The sequence below is a fragment of the Strix aluco genome, chromosome 8, assembly GCF_031877795.1.
Source record: "Strix aluco isolate bStrAlu1 chromosome 8, bStrAlu1.hap1, whole genome shotgun sequence".
Classification (NCBI taxonomy): domain Eukaryota; kingdom Metazoa; phylum Chordata; class Aves; order Strigiformes; family Strigidae; genus Strix; species Strix aluco.
The window spans coordinates 30,243,079-30,259,230 of record NC_133938.1 but is presented as its reverse complement, the minus strand read 5'-3'; the positions used below and the strand labels follow the sequence as shown (position 1 = coordinate 30,259,230).

The 16,152-nt window shown below is 55.5% G+C and overlaps 1 protein-coding gene across 1 annotated transcript in view; it reads left to right on the top strand.

Annotated features, from left to right (window-relative positions):
- The window catches only part of CACNA1E (calcium voltage-gated channel subunit alpha1 E), a 114,072-nt gene extending 98,720 nt beyond the window's left edge, over window positions 1-15,352 (top strand). The window contains exons 40-49 of the mRNA XM_074832939.1: window positions 5,565-5,661; window positions 7,417-7,522; window positions 8,664-8,771; window positions 9,316-9,416; window positions 9,712-9,818; window positions 10,464-10,572; window positions 11,913-12,041; window positions 13,541-13,721; window positions 13,831-14,024; window positions 14,593-15,352. Of these exons, the coding sequence (XP_074689040.1) occupies window positions 5,565-5,661; window positions 7,417-7,522; window positions 8,664-8,771; window positions 9,316-9,416; window positions 9,712-9,818; window positions 10,464-10,572; window positions 11,913-12,041; window positions 13,541-13,721; window positions 13,831-14,024; window positions 14,593-15,132 (1,672 nt within the window). The 3' untranslated portion in view covers window positions 15,133-15,352. The remainder of the gene's footprint in view (window positions 1-5,564; window positions 5,662-7,416; window positions 7,523-8,663; window positions 8,772-9,315; window positions 9,417-9,711; window positions 9,819-10,463; window positions 10,573-11,912; window positions 12,042-13,540; window positions 13,722-13,830; window positions 14,025-14,592) is intronic.
- Window positions 15,353-16,152: the final 800 nt, after the last annotated feature.

Here is a 16,152-nt window from a genome sequence, read left to right as displayed (position 1 = left end):
GCAAAGGTACTGGGTAGGAGGGTAACGCTGTTCTTTGCCTCCTTGCGTGGTTTCCCTCCAAGCTTGTCTAAGGATGCCCAGGAGGCTGCAGCATGCTGCACCTCAGCACTTCCACCCCACACGGTCCTGCTTCCCAAAGGGCTCTGGTCTGGAGCAGAGTGGGGACCTCAGCATCCGATGGCCCCTGCACCCTCTCCTGCCAGCTCTCCGCCTCGACTGCTTCATTATTTCAGCCAGTGCAGGAGGGATACGGGCTGTATCCTGTGGTCACTGCACCTGGGTCTGGGGAGATGTGCTTCTGTGGGCGAGAAAGGGTGTGTGTATGGGAGAGTTTGCTTCTAATAATGTGTACCCTTGACAGAGCGTGGCCTGGTGGTCGGAGCACAGGACTGGACCTCAAGAGACCTAGGTGCTAGTGCCACAGCCACCAGTTCACCAGCTGGTCACATTATCTCTCCCCATCTCAGGTTCCCCAGATATTGGAGATACAAATGACTCAGCTGCCAACCTCCCTGGGCCCTTGTGAGGACCAGAGAGTTGGCCATGTGAGGGCAGCCTCTCTGGTGGTGTGATGGAACACAACTCCATCAAAAGGGCTCGTGGTGGCTAGAACACAACCAAGCTGCAGGCTCACCCTGTCTAAAATCCCAGCCCTCTCCCACCAGGTGTAGACGGCCAGGGGCACGAAGAGGAAGGGTGATGGGGTGGTGTTCACCACCAAAACTGTCCTTCTCCAGGGTCAAGATGGGTCAGTGTGAGGAGGTATGAGCTGACTCATGGTGGAGAAGGCAGTAGCTGATGCTCATGGCTTTCCCCTCTCTGGGTCTGACAGAGCCAGACGGAGAAGAGCCGTGTACCCCCAGGGATCTTGCCCCACAGATGGCCCCATCATCCCCTGGTTAAGCTCTCCATCCTCCCCTCCACCCTTTCAGTGTCCTATTAACCCACCTGTGCTTCCTTTGCAGCGGCAGGATCTCGTATAAGGATATGTACAAATTAGTACGGGTGATCTCGCCTCCTCTGGGCCTAGGAGAGAACTGCCCCTACAGGGTGGCGTGCAAGGTTTGCCTCCCAGTCCTCCGCCACAACCTGGCCACGGGACGCACCATCCACCCCTTCTTCCCCCCTGCTCCACCACCACCGCGCCTCCCGAGGGAACCCTGACGTTGCTTTCCTTCGAGTTTAAAGAGGTCCGCGGCCTCCCAGAGCCAGCAGCTGTCCCCCTCGAGGGGAGGCATGAGTGGGGCCAGGGGGGCTCAGAGCCTCCCGGGGTGGGTTTCGACAAATTGCGTCCCCCAGCCGGCCCCCCACCCCCGGCTCTGTTGGTGCAGGGAGCCCCCGAAGGGTGCTGGGCCAAATGCCACCGTCCCTGCTTGGCTTCTCAAAGTGCCCTCACATAGGAGCAGAAGTTTTTTGGGGGGCTTAGATGTGGTTTGCTCCTCGGGAGGGAATGGGGGAACAAAGGCAGGAGGATGTTTGGGACTTTGCCATTGTTTTGGCGAGTGAGGACTGGGGGGAGGCCAGGGTGACCCTTCTCCCTGGGGGATGCCATGCTGTACCCAACAGACTCTTCCTCAAGTGTGGCACTTGGAGGACACACAACCATGTCTCTGGGGAGTGGGACTCTTGCTAGTCTTGCCCTTAGCTTGCCAGACCTGCTTGGGAGGTGGTGGCACCTGGACACATCTCTGGAGCTCAACAGCTCCTCCCTGTCTGCTTGAGCCAAGATCTCAGCTGCTGGTCATGAGCCCACAGCAGTGATTTGGCCTCCTTGCGTCTCTCAGACTTGCACTGTTTTTTTTAATTTTATTTTGGAGTGACAGTTGAGCAAAATCCTGCACCTGCTGCCTTCTCCAAAGTGCCACAACACCTTTGTTTGTGTCCATGGCATGAAAGGATGAACCACAGAGCTTGCTCTTTCCTCTGCATCCCTCACAGCATCTGAGGAGATGTACGAGTGAAGCTCAGATGCTCCCGGTTCTTGATCTTGGCTCTGCAGAGAAGAGGACTCCTTGGTGCGGCATGGTGTAGCCACCACATCCTTCTTGCCACATCAGAAATGCTTCTTCCAACCAGCATCCCTGGAACAGGTCTATCACCCTCCACAGCTGGTCATGGGGATGTTACACACATTTGAAATCTTGAAGTAGACCACCGGAAGTAGAGCAAGCAAGACAAGATCCAGATGCTTGTTCTTCTCATTTATAAAGAGATATTTAAGGGTAGGAGATTTCGTGCAAGAATCTCAGCTGGCTTGTCTGTTCAAGGAGGGGCTCCTTGCAGTCTTTTCTCTTCTCTTCTCTGTTGCATCCCTGGCAAAGGATGGTGACTAGAGGAATCTCTAGTCTTTCTCAATTGACATCAGGGCTTCACTGGCAAATGGTGCTCTCCTAAGCTGGATCACCTGGTGCTCAGAAGGGTACCTGTAATGCTTCCTGGGAAGAGGGATCCCTGCAGCAGTCTGGGCTTTCTGCTGACTCTGTGGGATGGACAGAGCAGCGAAGGTGGATAAACTCAAGGGAAGGTGGGGGCAGAGAGAGTGAGACCAACTTCTGATGTCATGTGAAGGAGACCACCCGCATCTCTTCCTTGTGTTACCTCAGTCTCCTCCTCCCTGTGCATGGGGTATTTCAAGGACATGAGAGATTTTCAGGGATTTCTACTGCCCTGGAACAATTCCCAAAAGACAACTGATGAAGAAAGAAAACCCATGTGGTCATTGCATCTTGCCACCATGGTCCAGATCCCAGAAGGCCAACCCAACTTGCTCACCTTTCAGTGGTGAGCCTGCCCTGCACATCACAGTGCACAGGTTCACCTTCCTGGAGCCCACATCCCTGTCCTGCCAGGCAATGTGACAACGATGACTTGCAGAAACAACCACCAATGTGTTTACGGAGTGGTGGACAGCCTGCTCTGGAAGAGATGGTTCTTGGGCAAGTTCAAGATGCAACATAGTGGTGCAGCATGGTACAGAAGCCCACCTGCTAGGCCATCTGGAGGTGGTCTAACTAAGGGACACTGATGCAGGAAGACTTCCTGTGGAAGTCCAGCAAGCTCTGTGGTTATGCTGGGGAGAGCAGGTCTTGTAACCACATCTTGCTGGGACTGTATCCTGGCAGCCTGCTCCACTCCCTGGGGCTATCTCTGCCTTTCTTCACCCCCTCTGCCTCTAGCAGTTATGCAAAAGGGAGCCAAAGCATCACTTTTGCCCCCTAAAAGTAGCCCTTGAGATGGTTGTGGGTCAGGTGAATGCTCCACAGACAGATTTCACTGTGGACAACACCTATTCCTGAATCTACTCTCACATCACTTGCTATTCTGGTGCTCTGTTCCTAACAGCCTTGTATGGCACAGTACTAATTTCCTAACCACAGGAGGACGGATGTCCCCCAGATTTCCTCCTCCATCACTCACAGTGTTCTCTCAGAGTACCAGGACCAAGCCATTAGTGCCTGGTGGTTTTACAGACCACCCTGTGCCATAGCCACAGGTCACATCTCTGTCCAGACACAGGACAGAGGATCATCTCTCCCATCAAGGATGCGCCTGTGCTTGGACCAGCTCTTAGAAGCCATCCTGTTCAGATGGATGTCATTCCATGTGCCTGCTTGTGCTTCGCTCCATGGGGATGTGGCTTCTGGGCACTGCTGCGCTGTTCAAAAAGCTTTAAGATCTCTGCTCTGAGAAGCAGCAAAGTGTGCAGCTTGTCTGTGAGAACAACACAGTTCTCATTTGGTCCTTCTTTGTTACTTCCCTCTCACGGGAATCCATTCATCCTTCATTGTGCGGAGAATCTCAGTATGAAAGACCGTGTCTGATGTGTGCTGGGCACGTTAAAATCCCTCCTGCCAGGAAGTGTGGGTGGAAGATCACTGTCTTGCTTCCTTTTTGCACAAAGCTCTTGAGCATGAAAATTTTGAAGTCACCCCTCCTTCAGACACCTTGAGTCAGTGCACATCAAGCTCTGCCAAGACATTGCTTACAGACTCCTGGACCTGGATATTTCCTCTTGATCATCCCACTTAATAGTCTCCAGTATTGTTATCAATCCTCTTTCCAACCAATTCAGGTGTGTCAGGTCTCAAAGGGGATGGCTTGCCCAGCCTGTTCTGTGCCTGCACCCCAAACAGCTCCTGTTGCAGGTCATCACCATCTCGAGTTCACATCTGAAATGTCAGGACTTACCTTGGTGGGGGCCTCTTTGGCCAGGGTCTGCTTCCAAACCAGTGGTACCCACTGAGAAGAGATCTTCTCCCCTTTCCATGCTGCTTTGAGCACATGGGTAGGGAAGAGGCTAAGATCCCACAGGCAGTGCTTAATTTTTCAGCAGTGCCCTCTCTCCCAGGCCACCCCGTCTGTGACAGGTTCCTCTCCAGCAGCATCCTCCCAGCCCAGCTGTAAGGGTTGATGCCTTTGCTCTTGTGAGGTTGCCCTTGCCCATTAACTACCCTGAACATTGCAGTGCAGGACAGAAGCTGGCACGAGGGCAAGAAGAGGTGGCCGAGCCCAGGATCCCTGGGAGATGTTCTTGAGCAGCCTCCTGGGTGTGCAGAGAGAGGTGGACACAGCCCAGATATCTCAGCCTGGCAGAGTGCTCAAGGCGTCATCGGGTGGCCTGTTTTTGTAGCGTTCCTCACTGCAGCAGTCCTAGGCAGGTCCTTACAGAGCAGAGGAGTGCAAGGTGGGGGTCCGTCCTAGCTGCCTCCCTTGGGAAACCCAAACGAACCCCAATGTTGGAAGGCCCAAACAGCTGCCTCTGCTGAGACTCTTTAAACTCCAACCTGGTGGAACTTGCAGCCGCATGTGGGAGAGAGCCAGGGCGGGAGCATGGCATGTACAACTTTTCCTCCCAGTTTTGTTTTTTCAGCCAATTTAGCATGCCTTTTGCACTGGTGCATGGTGGGAAAGTGGTCCATCCGCAGAGCCAGACGGAAGCAACTGGGCATCTTCCTTTGACAAGTGACCCTGGCCCACTGCCTTCTATGCAAGATGCTGCCTCCCAATTGCATAGACCTTATGAGCTGGGGATACACAGCCTTCCAGCTATGGGTTAGGTGGCAATGCAAAGCCATACCCAGGCCCCCCCCGGGAGGGAAGACGCTACGGAGGCCACAGAGCACTCTGGTACAAACCACCGTTATCTCAAATAACCCATGGCTTGAGTGCCGTGTATCTGATTTATACCACTCACACACAGCCCTGGAACCTGTGGGACAAGTTGGGGGCTGCTGGAGGGCTTTAGGAAAGGGGTTGAAACCAGAGAAGGAGTCCCAGACTGCTAGCGAGACAGGCGCTTGAGGCCAGCAGCAGAGAGGAGAGGGGTGAGTTGCTTTCTGCCAGCATTCCTGGGTCTGTGTGAGCAGTGCTATAAATCCACATCAGGACAGTCTCTCATGTATGATTTGCCTTGATTAACGGGTTTCCTGTTCTTTTCCTGTTTGTCCGTTTGTTTTTTCTCTTCTGTTTTCCTGTACTATTTTTGTTTGTATGTTTTTCTGCTCTCTGGGAATGCCTCCTCTCTCTCTGCATCTCCCTCCCTCCCCTTCCCCCTTCATGAGCAGTGGCCGAATCCATTACACTGAGATGTATGAAATGCTGACTCTTATGTCACCACCGCTAGGCCTCGGCAAGAGATGTCCTTCCAAAGTGGCCTATAAGGTAGATCAACCCTTCCTTCTATGGGGCTAGAGCCGAGCAGGAGCCGGGGCTCGAGGGAGCTGCGGGAGGTGGGGCTGGGGGGAGCTGGGGAGGCATTGGGGGCATCCAACATGTGTTTAGCTTGCTCCTGGGGAGCACAGTGTGCTCAGAAGAGTCCTGGCCACACTGGCTGGTCTCCACTGCCAACGCATGTGACGTTGCTGTGGCCACTCACAAGCCTGGGGAGCTCTGGGGTGGAAGACCCCAGTGGAAGAGGAAAGGCAGGATCAGCAATAGTGTGGAAGTGGGAGGGTTGGAGAAGATGAGGTGAGGAGCAACCACGTAGCACAGTTAGGAGAGTGAAATGTCCTTAGGAGCTCACTGACCCAAGCCTGTCCCCTGGGCTTGGAACCATCCTTGTCCTGGCCAGTGCAGAAACAGGGCTAAAGCCCGTGGAGGTGGGAAGCAGGTGGGCAGCAAGGACATATCCCGAAGGAGCAGCTCTGTGGTGCATGAGGAGCCAGGCGCATCAGTACGAGCTATCCCAAGGATGGCTTGTGCAAGGCAAAGCCAGGTGCCTTCAAAAGGCATCTCTGAGTTTTACCCCCTGGTTCCTTCTGGAGTGGTGGCCAGCAGCCAGTTCCCAGCACAGGCACAACGTGCTCCCAGCTGCGCAGGCATGGAGCAGGGTAGGGAGGGAGCAAGGATGTGGGGTGGGAGCTGTGTGGCTTTGCTGAGGGCAGCAGCTGCTGGGACAGGACCCGGCACTACAGATCAATGTGTTGCCCAAGTCTGGAGCAAACTGAAGCTTTTCTTGGCCATGGGCTGCTGCCTGCAGCCCTTTCAGCAGCGTTCAGGGCTAGTGAAGGGGGGATTTCTGCACACTTGCAAACGCGCTGCCACCCTCTCCAGCTCTCACATGTTTGTTCACACATGCATACATCCAACATCACACTTTTCTAGGAGAAAAAAGGAGGCTTGAAGGCAGGGAAAGGACATGAGAAGCCAGGTGGAAAAGAATGGGCAGGAAAGTGATGACCCAAGGTATTCACAAAGCAAAATATACTCTCTGGAAAGTGGATCTGGTCACTTCAGTTTGCACCCCGCCTGCCCAGGGTGGGGAAGGAGCATGGCGTGTCTAACCTGCCTTGGTTGCCCTTCTCTCTTTCCTTCTGCACTTTTTCTACCCCTCCTTCCCTTCCCCACCCTTGGATAATTTGGACCCTGTGCATGTGCTGGCAAACTTCATCTCTGAAAGACGCAAAAAGGGAGCGCCAGGATGTAGCATGCTAGAGGAATTCAGCTGATCTGAAGTCCCTGAAGGTTAGGGACCCTCCTCTCCCCTGCCCCAGGTGGGAAGGGTTGAGAGACGGAAAGCCAAACCACCCGGGAACGGAAACCTGAGCCCCCTCTCCCCTTCCCGAGCATTCCCCACGCTCACATCCCTGATGGATCAGGCGTGTCTTCCCAAAAGTGCCGGGAGGTGCCGTGGCAGCCCCGGTGCCATGGGGAGGGGGGCTCAGGGGCCGTTCCTGGGGCACAGGAGGAGCCCTGGAAGGCAGTGAGCCGGTGTCCTGGGGTGGAAGGAGCCGGGGGGGGTGGCGGGGTGATCCTTGCCCTTCTTTTTTGGCTGTGCTGTTTTGACACTCTTTGTTGCTTTTTATTTTTTGATTTTTTTTCCCTTTTGTTTAATGTTTAATTTCTTTTCCTCCAGCCTGGTCGATGTGTTTTTCGATATTGTTTTCCGTCCGCTGTTTTCTTCTCTCTCTTGCGCAGAGACTGGTGCTGATGAACATGCCCGTGGCTGAGGACATGACGGTCCATTTTACCTCCACCTTGATGGCGCTGATACGCACGGCCCTGGACATCAAAATTGCCAAAGGTAAGGTCGGTGGGGTAGAGAGGGGACAGAGCCAGGAGGGTTTCAGAGTGACCAGCACTCATCCTTTGGGCAGGCTGAGGACATTTCAGCCAAATTGGGGTTGACCACCCAAAGCCTGGCATGCGGATAGAAGTGATTACCTTGAACAGGCAAATTTCTGCTGCTCTCTATAAAAAAGTCTATCTCTTTAGGGAAGAGGTGGCCAGTTTTCCACTAGAAGCTGCTTCTAGAGAGCAGAAACAGCTTGATGTCTACTGTGTAAAGGGGGAGAGAATTCCCCTTCCTCCCCATGTACAAAACCAAACCAAGGAGGGAAAAGATCACATGTGCTTGGCTTCCTAAGGCTAGGGAACAGAAATCTTTCTCTCAGGGAAGATAAAATGTTCAGAGCAGGAAAACCTGCTTTGTTGTTGTTGCTGGAAATGCTCTGATTCATCAGATCAAAAGCTTTCTGCAGAAACATGCCATTTTCAATAAAATCTCCCCTGAGAACAGCTCAGCTATTGGAAGAAAACCCAACCCAGGGCAAGATATCAGCATAAGCCCAGGGCTGAGTCCTTGGGTTCAAGCCCCTCTAGATAAAGCAGAGATTTGAACCTGGGTCTCCTTCAGCTTGGCAGAGTTGTCCCAGGCTCGGGTGTCCCCAGTTGGTGCATGTTGACAGCTTCCTTTGAGCCAGGGTCTTCCTAAGCTCAGCAGATCCCTTCACCACTGGCCACAGAGCTCTACTCTCCTTGCACAGCATTGCCAAGTATTTAAGGATTTCAACCAAGTGGAGCTGCTCTTTCACCAGCACATGATCCGCTCACCAGAAAAGAGAAAGTGGGGCAGCAGCAGGTGTGTGTGGGCTGGAGTAGGATTGGAGCTGCAGAGACGGACCCAAGGCGAGCTTGAAGATGGCAGCTTTGAGTGGGAGGGCAGGGGATGGGGAGATGGAGGCACATATGGAAGGGATGGTAGGAAAGTTTCCCTGCGAGAGCAGGAGACCAGGACCGCTGATGCAAGATGGCCCTCCCAGCCCAGAGAGAGCTGATTGCTGCTTGTGAACCTCAATTTAGTATGGGAAAGGGGTGTTTTTAGTTGGAGCCTGGTGCCAGGTCTTGATGTACGTGGGCCATTTTTTTCCCTCCCCCTGTTCAAGGTGGTGCAGATTGGCAGCAGTTAGACTCTGAGCTTCAAAAGGAGATCCTGACCATTTGGCCTCACCTGTCCCAGAAGATGCTTGACCTGTTGGTACCCATGCCAAAAAGTGAGTCTCTGTGGGGGCTGTCATGGCTGCCAAGTTTCCATCATACCTGCAGCAGCTTCCTCCCAAAGGGAGGTGGGGACACGTCAGACCCGTCACCAGCTAGGGGAGAAGTGGGAAAAGGGTTTGTGTTGCTACAGGCTGGCTTCTGCCTTGCTCTGTCTGGGTGCTTGGGAATCCTCTCAAAAACTGTCCAGTTTGCAGTGATCTGCTCCTGCCAAACCCAGACTCTCCAGTAAATCATCTCTGGAGCATATAAGGGCAGGAGGCTGAGCATCGCTTGGTCCATTACTGATGGTGTGATGATGTGATGAAGATGTGTGGCTTGGTGTTTTATGATGATGCTTTCAAGTCACCTCCATCCATTTTATCTCCACATGGAGTGTCTGGGTGTTCATCTCTCTTTTGGAGTGGTGAGCAGACTTGGAGGGTCACCAGGATATCCCACAGCAGGGCTGTTGCCGAGATCTGCGCTGGTGCCTTCAGACCTGCTGTTTCTGTTAAGACAAAAGCATCCTCCACCTTCCTTCCCCTCTTATGCTCTCAGCCTCTGACCTGACTGTTGGCAAAATATATGCAGCCATGATGATCATGGATTACTACAAGCAGAGCAAAGCGAAGAAGCAGCGGCAGCAGCTGGAGGAGCAGGTGAGGCTTGGTGAGGGCATGGAGCGGGCAGGAGGGGAGTTCAGAGCACCCTCGGTGCTTCCTACCACGTCCTGACCAAATGTGCAGCCAGCTGCTTGGGATGCAGCTGAGGGATGAGGGTGGTGGTGCAGGTTGGGCTTTGGTGACTACAAGTCACACATACGTGCATCCTCAGCCCCCAACAGTGAACATGAGCATGCTGTCACCTTCCCAAGTGGTGGGGATTTGGTTGGTGAAGCACTGGATGTTCATCTGCATTTCCTACAGGCTCAGCTTCTTCCTTTCCTCAATACAGAAAAACGCCCCCATGTTTCAGCGCATGGAGCCGTCCTCCTTGCCGCAGGAAATCATCTCGAACGCAAAGGCTCTGCCTTACCTCCAGCAAGACACGCTCTCGGGCCTGTGAGTATTGCCCTGAGAAGAAGGGAGGTAGTCCTGTCACTTTTCTGTTCCTGCAGCCCTTGTTTTGTTCTCTGGAGCTGGCACTGGGATACACAGAGGGTTAAAGAGCTGGCGAGAGCAAGGGAAATGCAGTCCGGGGCAGAAAGCTCCCGGCACAAAGCTTTTGCAGGATTCCAGGTAGCTGGTGTTGCACCAGCATCACCAACAGCAGCGGAGGTGCCTAAGGGGGATGGCTGGGTATCTGCCTGGACACTCTTCTTGCAGGACCAAGACCACTAAGTGCAAGCTCTCCTACCTAGGAGGGTCTGGGATGGACCTGAACCTCGACAGCAGTTGAGCAGCAGGTCTCTGGGTGGTGCAGGGTCGGTGGGGGATCCCAGCACCCTGGCTGGTGGGAATGAGGTGGTGGGAGTTGCTGGTACTACACAGGATGTCCCCACTGCTGCCACAGGACCTGGGGCACTGGTGTCCTCTCCTGCCTGGGCACCGCTTCAGCTCTCCATTGAACGTGATGTTTGTCCTGGGGGTCTCGACAGCCTGGGCAGCAAGCACAGAGGGTCCCCAGCTCTGAGCCACTGGAGAGGTGATGCCCAGTGATGGCAGCACCCGGGTTGTGGCCTCCCTGAAGCTGGACTGTCTTTGCAGGAGCAGCCGAAGCGGGTTCCCCTCACTGAGTCCGCTCTCGCCACAGGAGATCTTCCAGCTGGCGTGCATGGATCCGGCCCACGGGCAGTTCCAGGAGCACCAGTCTCTGGTAAAGTCACGCACTGCCTGGCGGGTGCTCACTTGCAGTCCCAGCGAGGATGCTGGTGGGCACGGGGAGATGTGGGGCTGCCAGCATGGTGGAGAAACGCTGCTCCCTGCCCCTGTGGCAGCAAGCACAGTGGAGGGATGGCAGCTGCTGGGTCACGCATGGATCTAAAGCAGGGGACAAATGTCCCTGATTGTCCCCCAGCTGGGGCTCTGGCCCCTCGCCTCTGGGCACTGGGGACACAGCCATCCCTGGACCAGTCCTGGCCAGTGAGGCCAGGCAGTGGCAAATGCTTTTGGGGTGAGAGCTGTGACTGGGGTCCAATGTCCTGCAGTAAAATATCCTTCTCTTCACAGGCTGCTCTTTTTTCCACTGAGTGCTCATTTCAGTGGGTTACCCCGTGCTGAGTGATGGTATCTGATGTTTTCGGATTCATGTTCATTTTGTTGTCAGTGCTGGTGTCCCCAGTCCCAAACCGAGCTGTCAAACTGTCTCCAACTGGAGCATACCCCTCCGGCCTCACACACATGCCGGCCGGCAGCAGCGGTGTCTGTCTGTGTGTGTGTATATATATATATATACATATCTATATATATCTCTCCATGTCTGTGTGTGTGCATTCGCGCACCACCCCGACACTTGTTGGATGCAGTGTTGTACCACTGTGCATCTCCAGCCCGGTCCGTGTCCCCGGGGTCTGTAGTACTCTGTGTGAGCTGTGTACCGCGCAGGCGAGCGTCCCCTGTCCTGGCCACCCCGACCACGGCACCATCCTGCCAGCAGGGAGGTGGCAGATGAGACTCCCCCCTCCCCATAAAGTCACCTTCTAGCAGATCTTCGGGGTTACTCCCTGCCCATCTCCTTGTCACCACGTCCTGTACAAAACAGTCCCCTAAATTGGGAACTAACCACAGCACAAAGGTGCCATGGGTGGCATGATTTCTTTTAATGGGGATGTGGCCAGAAAGCCTTTACAGCAGGGTCAGACAGAAAATCCTGTACATTTGTCCTCTTCTGGCAAACGGAGGAGGAGTTAAAGCCCAGGCAGGCAGGGCATTACCAGATCCAGGCAGGATTTCCACTGCCACTGAAGAGGTGCAAGATAAATTGGCCATCAGGCAAGCCTGAAGCACCACATCTGGGCTTATCTGCTGCGGATTGTGAATTGGAGATTATTTTTCAGCGGTGACGTGATGGATGATATGTCTTAGACTCCCTTTTTGTCCCACTTAAATTCTGCCCCTGGTTGAGCGAGCAGGGCTGTCCCCTGCAAATGGGGCAGAAGCAGTGCGCTGCCCTGCTCCAAACCCATCCCAAGAGCTTGGCTGTGTGTTTATTTCCAGGAGCCAGAGGTTAGGGAGTTTCAAAGAGTGCAGCCCTCTAACCGTGGCAGCTACCTTCCCGTGGACACTCAGGACCACGCTGTCTCTGGGAGGGCCTCCTCCATGCCTCGTCTCACTGTGGATCCCCAGGTAAAACCAAGCAAAGCCCCCACGGGTGCCGGGTCCAAGCAAAACCTACCAGGTAACACTGGGGCTTCTTTCTGCATTGAGCAAGTCCCGCGGCTTCCCCAGCACCCTGATTTCGGAGCATGTCCCCATCTTTGGGGTGCTGCTCAAGTAGAAGAGCTACTGTTTCCCTACATGGGGGACACTGGCAGCAGAGAGTAGCCAGGGGAACCAATCTCCTGGCTCATGTGGGAGGTCCACAGTGGAGCAGGGCCACACTGGGAGGTTGCAGAGTCCCCATGCAGTGGGACAACCCTCCTTTCCTCCAGCCTGGGTGCCGGCTGAGGTTCGAGGAGTCCCAGCCCAACTGTCAGATGATCTTCCAGGTGATGAAATACCTTTTTCTTCCTTTCCCATTGTCCCAACGCACATGCTTCTCCGTCTGTCCAGGGCAACCCAGGCCACATCTCACCTCCTCGTTTGTCTGCCCGGTTTCTCTGTTGTTCTGTCTTGTACTCAGCCTCCACCGAGACACAGATGCTTTTATGGGGTTCAGTTTTGCTGTGAAGTCTCTGGGTCTGCTTTCTCACAGAGGTCCTGGTGTCAGTGCTGGTGTGACATGTCGTGGCACTTTGGTGGGGCATGAAGAGGAAGGGAGGCTTTGCTTTGGCTTTATTGACCATTGTGTGGTGGGGAAGATGATCAGGAGGAGGGGATGGGAGCAGAAAGAGTACGGTGTGAGGAGAGGAGACTGGGAGAATGGCCCAGGGCTGCAGAGGCAAAAATCTGCTAGAATAAAGCAAAGGAAAATGTAGAAGGAGGTGCTGTTTTCCACAAAACATGTGAGAACACAAGCTAGAAGGAGGGGAGAAAGTAGAAAGGAGAAGCACAGAAGGGAGAAAGGAAAGGAGAGGGATGATAAAACAACAGAGTGTGACTGGGGAGAGAGGGAATGAGTGCAGGGGAAGGGACATGGGGATAAAGGAGAACCAAGGAGGACCAGTGCTGCCACTGGAAAAGTGGAAAGTAAACGCCAGGAAATAAACACCAAGCGAGGGGCACTGGAGGATCCCCCCCTCTCAATGATTTCTTCTTCGATGTCTCTGTTTGCTCCACTCAGTTCTGTTTTCAAGGCCGGGAGGGATGCTGAGACAGCCTGGGGGACGGTGCTCTGGTACCCCCCACGTCTCCACGCCTGGGACAGGGTGCTGCTGCTCTTCCCCTGACATGCAGTGCCTTGGCTTCACTCTCAGTCACTGGTTTTGCTTGTGGAGCACTGTTTCCAGCTGGCTGGGACAGGGGAGCTCTAAAGCTAAATCCCACTTTCTTCCCACCCCTGATATGCAGAGATTACTTGGCGGGGCTGTGCTCAGGCTGGCTGCACCCCCCCCGCCTCCCCCGAATCTCCCCATCCTGGAGGTCGGTGTGCCAGTGATGGCGGTGAACCGGTAATTGCTCAACCGCCATCCCCCCAGCCCTGTCTGGTGCTAACCCCCTCCCCGGCTGGCCGGGGTTGCTTGCAGGTGGTGACGGACACCAGCTCGATGCGGCGATCATTTTCCACCATCCGGGACAAGCGCACCAACAGCTCCTGGCTGGATGAGTTCTCCATGGAGCGCAGCAGTGACAACACCTACAAGTCCCGCCGGCGCAGCTACCACTCCTCGCTCCAGCTCTCCGCCCGGCGCCTCAACGCCGACTCGGGTGAGCAGGGGCGGGTGGCCCCATCCCACACCAATGCCAAAAAAAACCCAGCTGAGTGTCCCCCGCTCCTGGGAAGAGGACAGCGGGGACTGATGGGTATGTCCTGCAGGCCACCGGTCCGACGGGCATCGCTCAGGCGGCAGGGAGCGGGGCCGATCCAAAGAGCGCAAGCACTTGTTGTCCCCCGATATCTCCCGCTGCAACTCAGAGGAGAGGAGTCCCCAGGCACACGATGAGTCACCAGAGCGGCGGCGCGAGTCCCGGTCACCCAGCGAGGGCAGGTCACAGACACCCAACAGGCAGGTGGGTGACAAAAACCCCTTCCTAAGCACAAAGGGGAAAAGCTGCTTGCCAAAAGAGGGCAAAACCCCAACTGCGAGAGCTCTGCACCCTCTCTCCTCCCAGTCATGGCATCTCCATGTCCCCTGTCAGCTGAGCAGTTTGGGGCTGCTCGGGCACCCTGGAGAGCATTTGGGGAGAGGGTTGGATCTCCGCACTGATCCTTTCACCACTGTGGCATCCGCTCCCTGCCAAGGTCGAGGTGTCCCAGCTGCACAAGCCTGGAAATGCCAGTGCTTGAGCGTTCTTGAAGCCCACGAAGATGCTGCCTGTAGAGACCAGCAGCCAGTGAGCCGTTAGCTCTTCCCACAGGGGGTTTGTGGGTGCTTTTTACTTTTGACCACCAAGAGCAGACACCATCCTTGTCCCTGGAGCAGACCCCGAGGCAGGGATGGGACAGGTGAGGGTGCAGCAGGGCCTCATCCAAGCTGGAGTATGGCCCAGGGAGACTTCAGGCTCAGGGTGGAGGGGAGTGGGTGCACAGCGCTGCCCATCGCCCTTGTATTCCCCAGCATGTCTTGGTGCATTGCAGGGAACAGGCTCCCTGAGCGAAAGCTCCATCCCCTCCATCTCGGACACCAGCACCCCCCGGCGAGGCCGCCGCCAGCTCCCGCCGGTGCCCCCCAAGCCGCGTCCCCTCCTCTCCTATGCCTCCATGCTGCGGCACGCCGGAGACGCCTCACCACCCCCGGAGGAGAGTGAGGGGGGGTCCCCGCTCCTCTCCTCCACCCTGGAGCCCAACGCCGCCGGCCTGACCGAGTCTTCCAGCTCCCCAGCGGGGAAGCAGAGCCGACAGTCCACCCCGCAACGTTACATCTCGGAGCCGTACCTGGCCCTGCACGACGACTCGCACGCCTCAGACTGCGGTGAGGAGGAAACGCTCACCTTCGAGGCGGCCGTCGCCACCAGCCTCGGCCGCTCCAACACCATCGGCTCGGCCCCGCCGCTGCGGCACAGCTGGCAGATGCCCAATGGGCACTACCGGCGGCGGAGGCGAGGGGCAGGGCAGGGCGTGATGTGCGGGGCCAGCATCGACGTGCTCAGTGACACCGAGGAAGACGACAAGTGCTAGAAGCTGCCTCCTCCCGCCCCGTCTCAGCTCCCCCCGCAGCCCCGCTGCCGCCCTGCCCCTCTCCAATGCATGCTCTTCGCCACGCCTGGGAATGAAACAAAACCAAAACCAAATGCAGGGGAAAAGGAGAAAACCAAACCGACCGGAACGGAGGGGAGAGAAAAAAAAAAAGAAAAAAAAGTCTTTGTGCAAAAAAAAAATTAAAATCTGTCGACTTTCATTTATTACTATCACTTTTTTTTTCTGCACAGAGAAGCATTTGATGGGCGGCGGAGCGGCCAGGCCGGGCGTGTGTGCTGCGGGGCAAGTGAGAGCCCCCCCGGCCGTGGCCCCACTCCCTGCCCAGAGCAGGACCCCCGGGAAGGCTCATCCCGATGGTTTTCCGCTCCCTGAGGCTGGAGAGTCCCAGAAAAGGGGTACCAGGGGCCCCCTTTGCTCTGTCGCTTGGGCTCGGTGCTGCTGTGGCTTTTAATTTCCCGAGGGTCTCATCCAGCCGGGAAAAGGGGCGAGGGGTTGGGGTGCACCAGGCAGACTGGAGCAGCTCTGCCTGCCAGGGCGGGGCAAACCCAAAGCCAACTGGTTTGTACTGGGGCAGGGCGGAGCAGGGCGGGAGGGCTCAGCGCTGCTGAATGTATCCTGTCTCCCACCGACATATATTTATTTATATACGGAGAACTCTAGGTGTGGCTGTGTGTGTATATACAGTATGTGTGTGTATATATATTTATATGCTGTATATATAAAGATATACACATACATGGATTTGTTTTAGTCATCTGACGATGCTGGGGAGCCCCTTGGGGTTTTTACTGCCCACACCCCGTTTGGCGGGGGCAGGACCAAACCTCGCCGGGGGGCTGCTGCACACCCGTCGCTGTAGCAGAGCATTGGGAACGTCACCCCACTCCCCTCGCCCCGTCCCAGACGTTTCCAACAGTGGGAATTGCCTTTTCTCCGTCAGAGGTGGCCGCGGTGAGGGGTCTTCGGGCAGCTCTGCTGCCAGCTGTGCCGTGTGGTGCC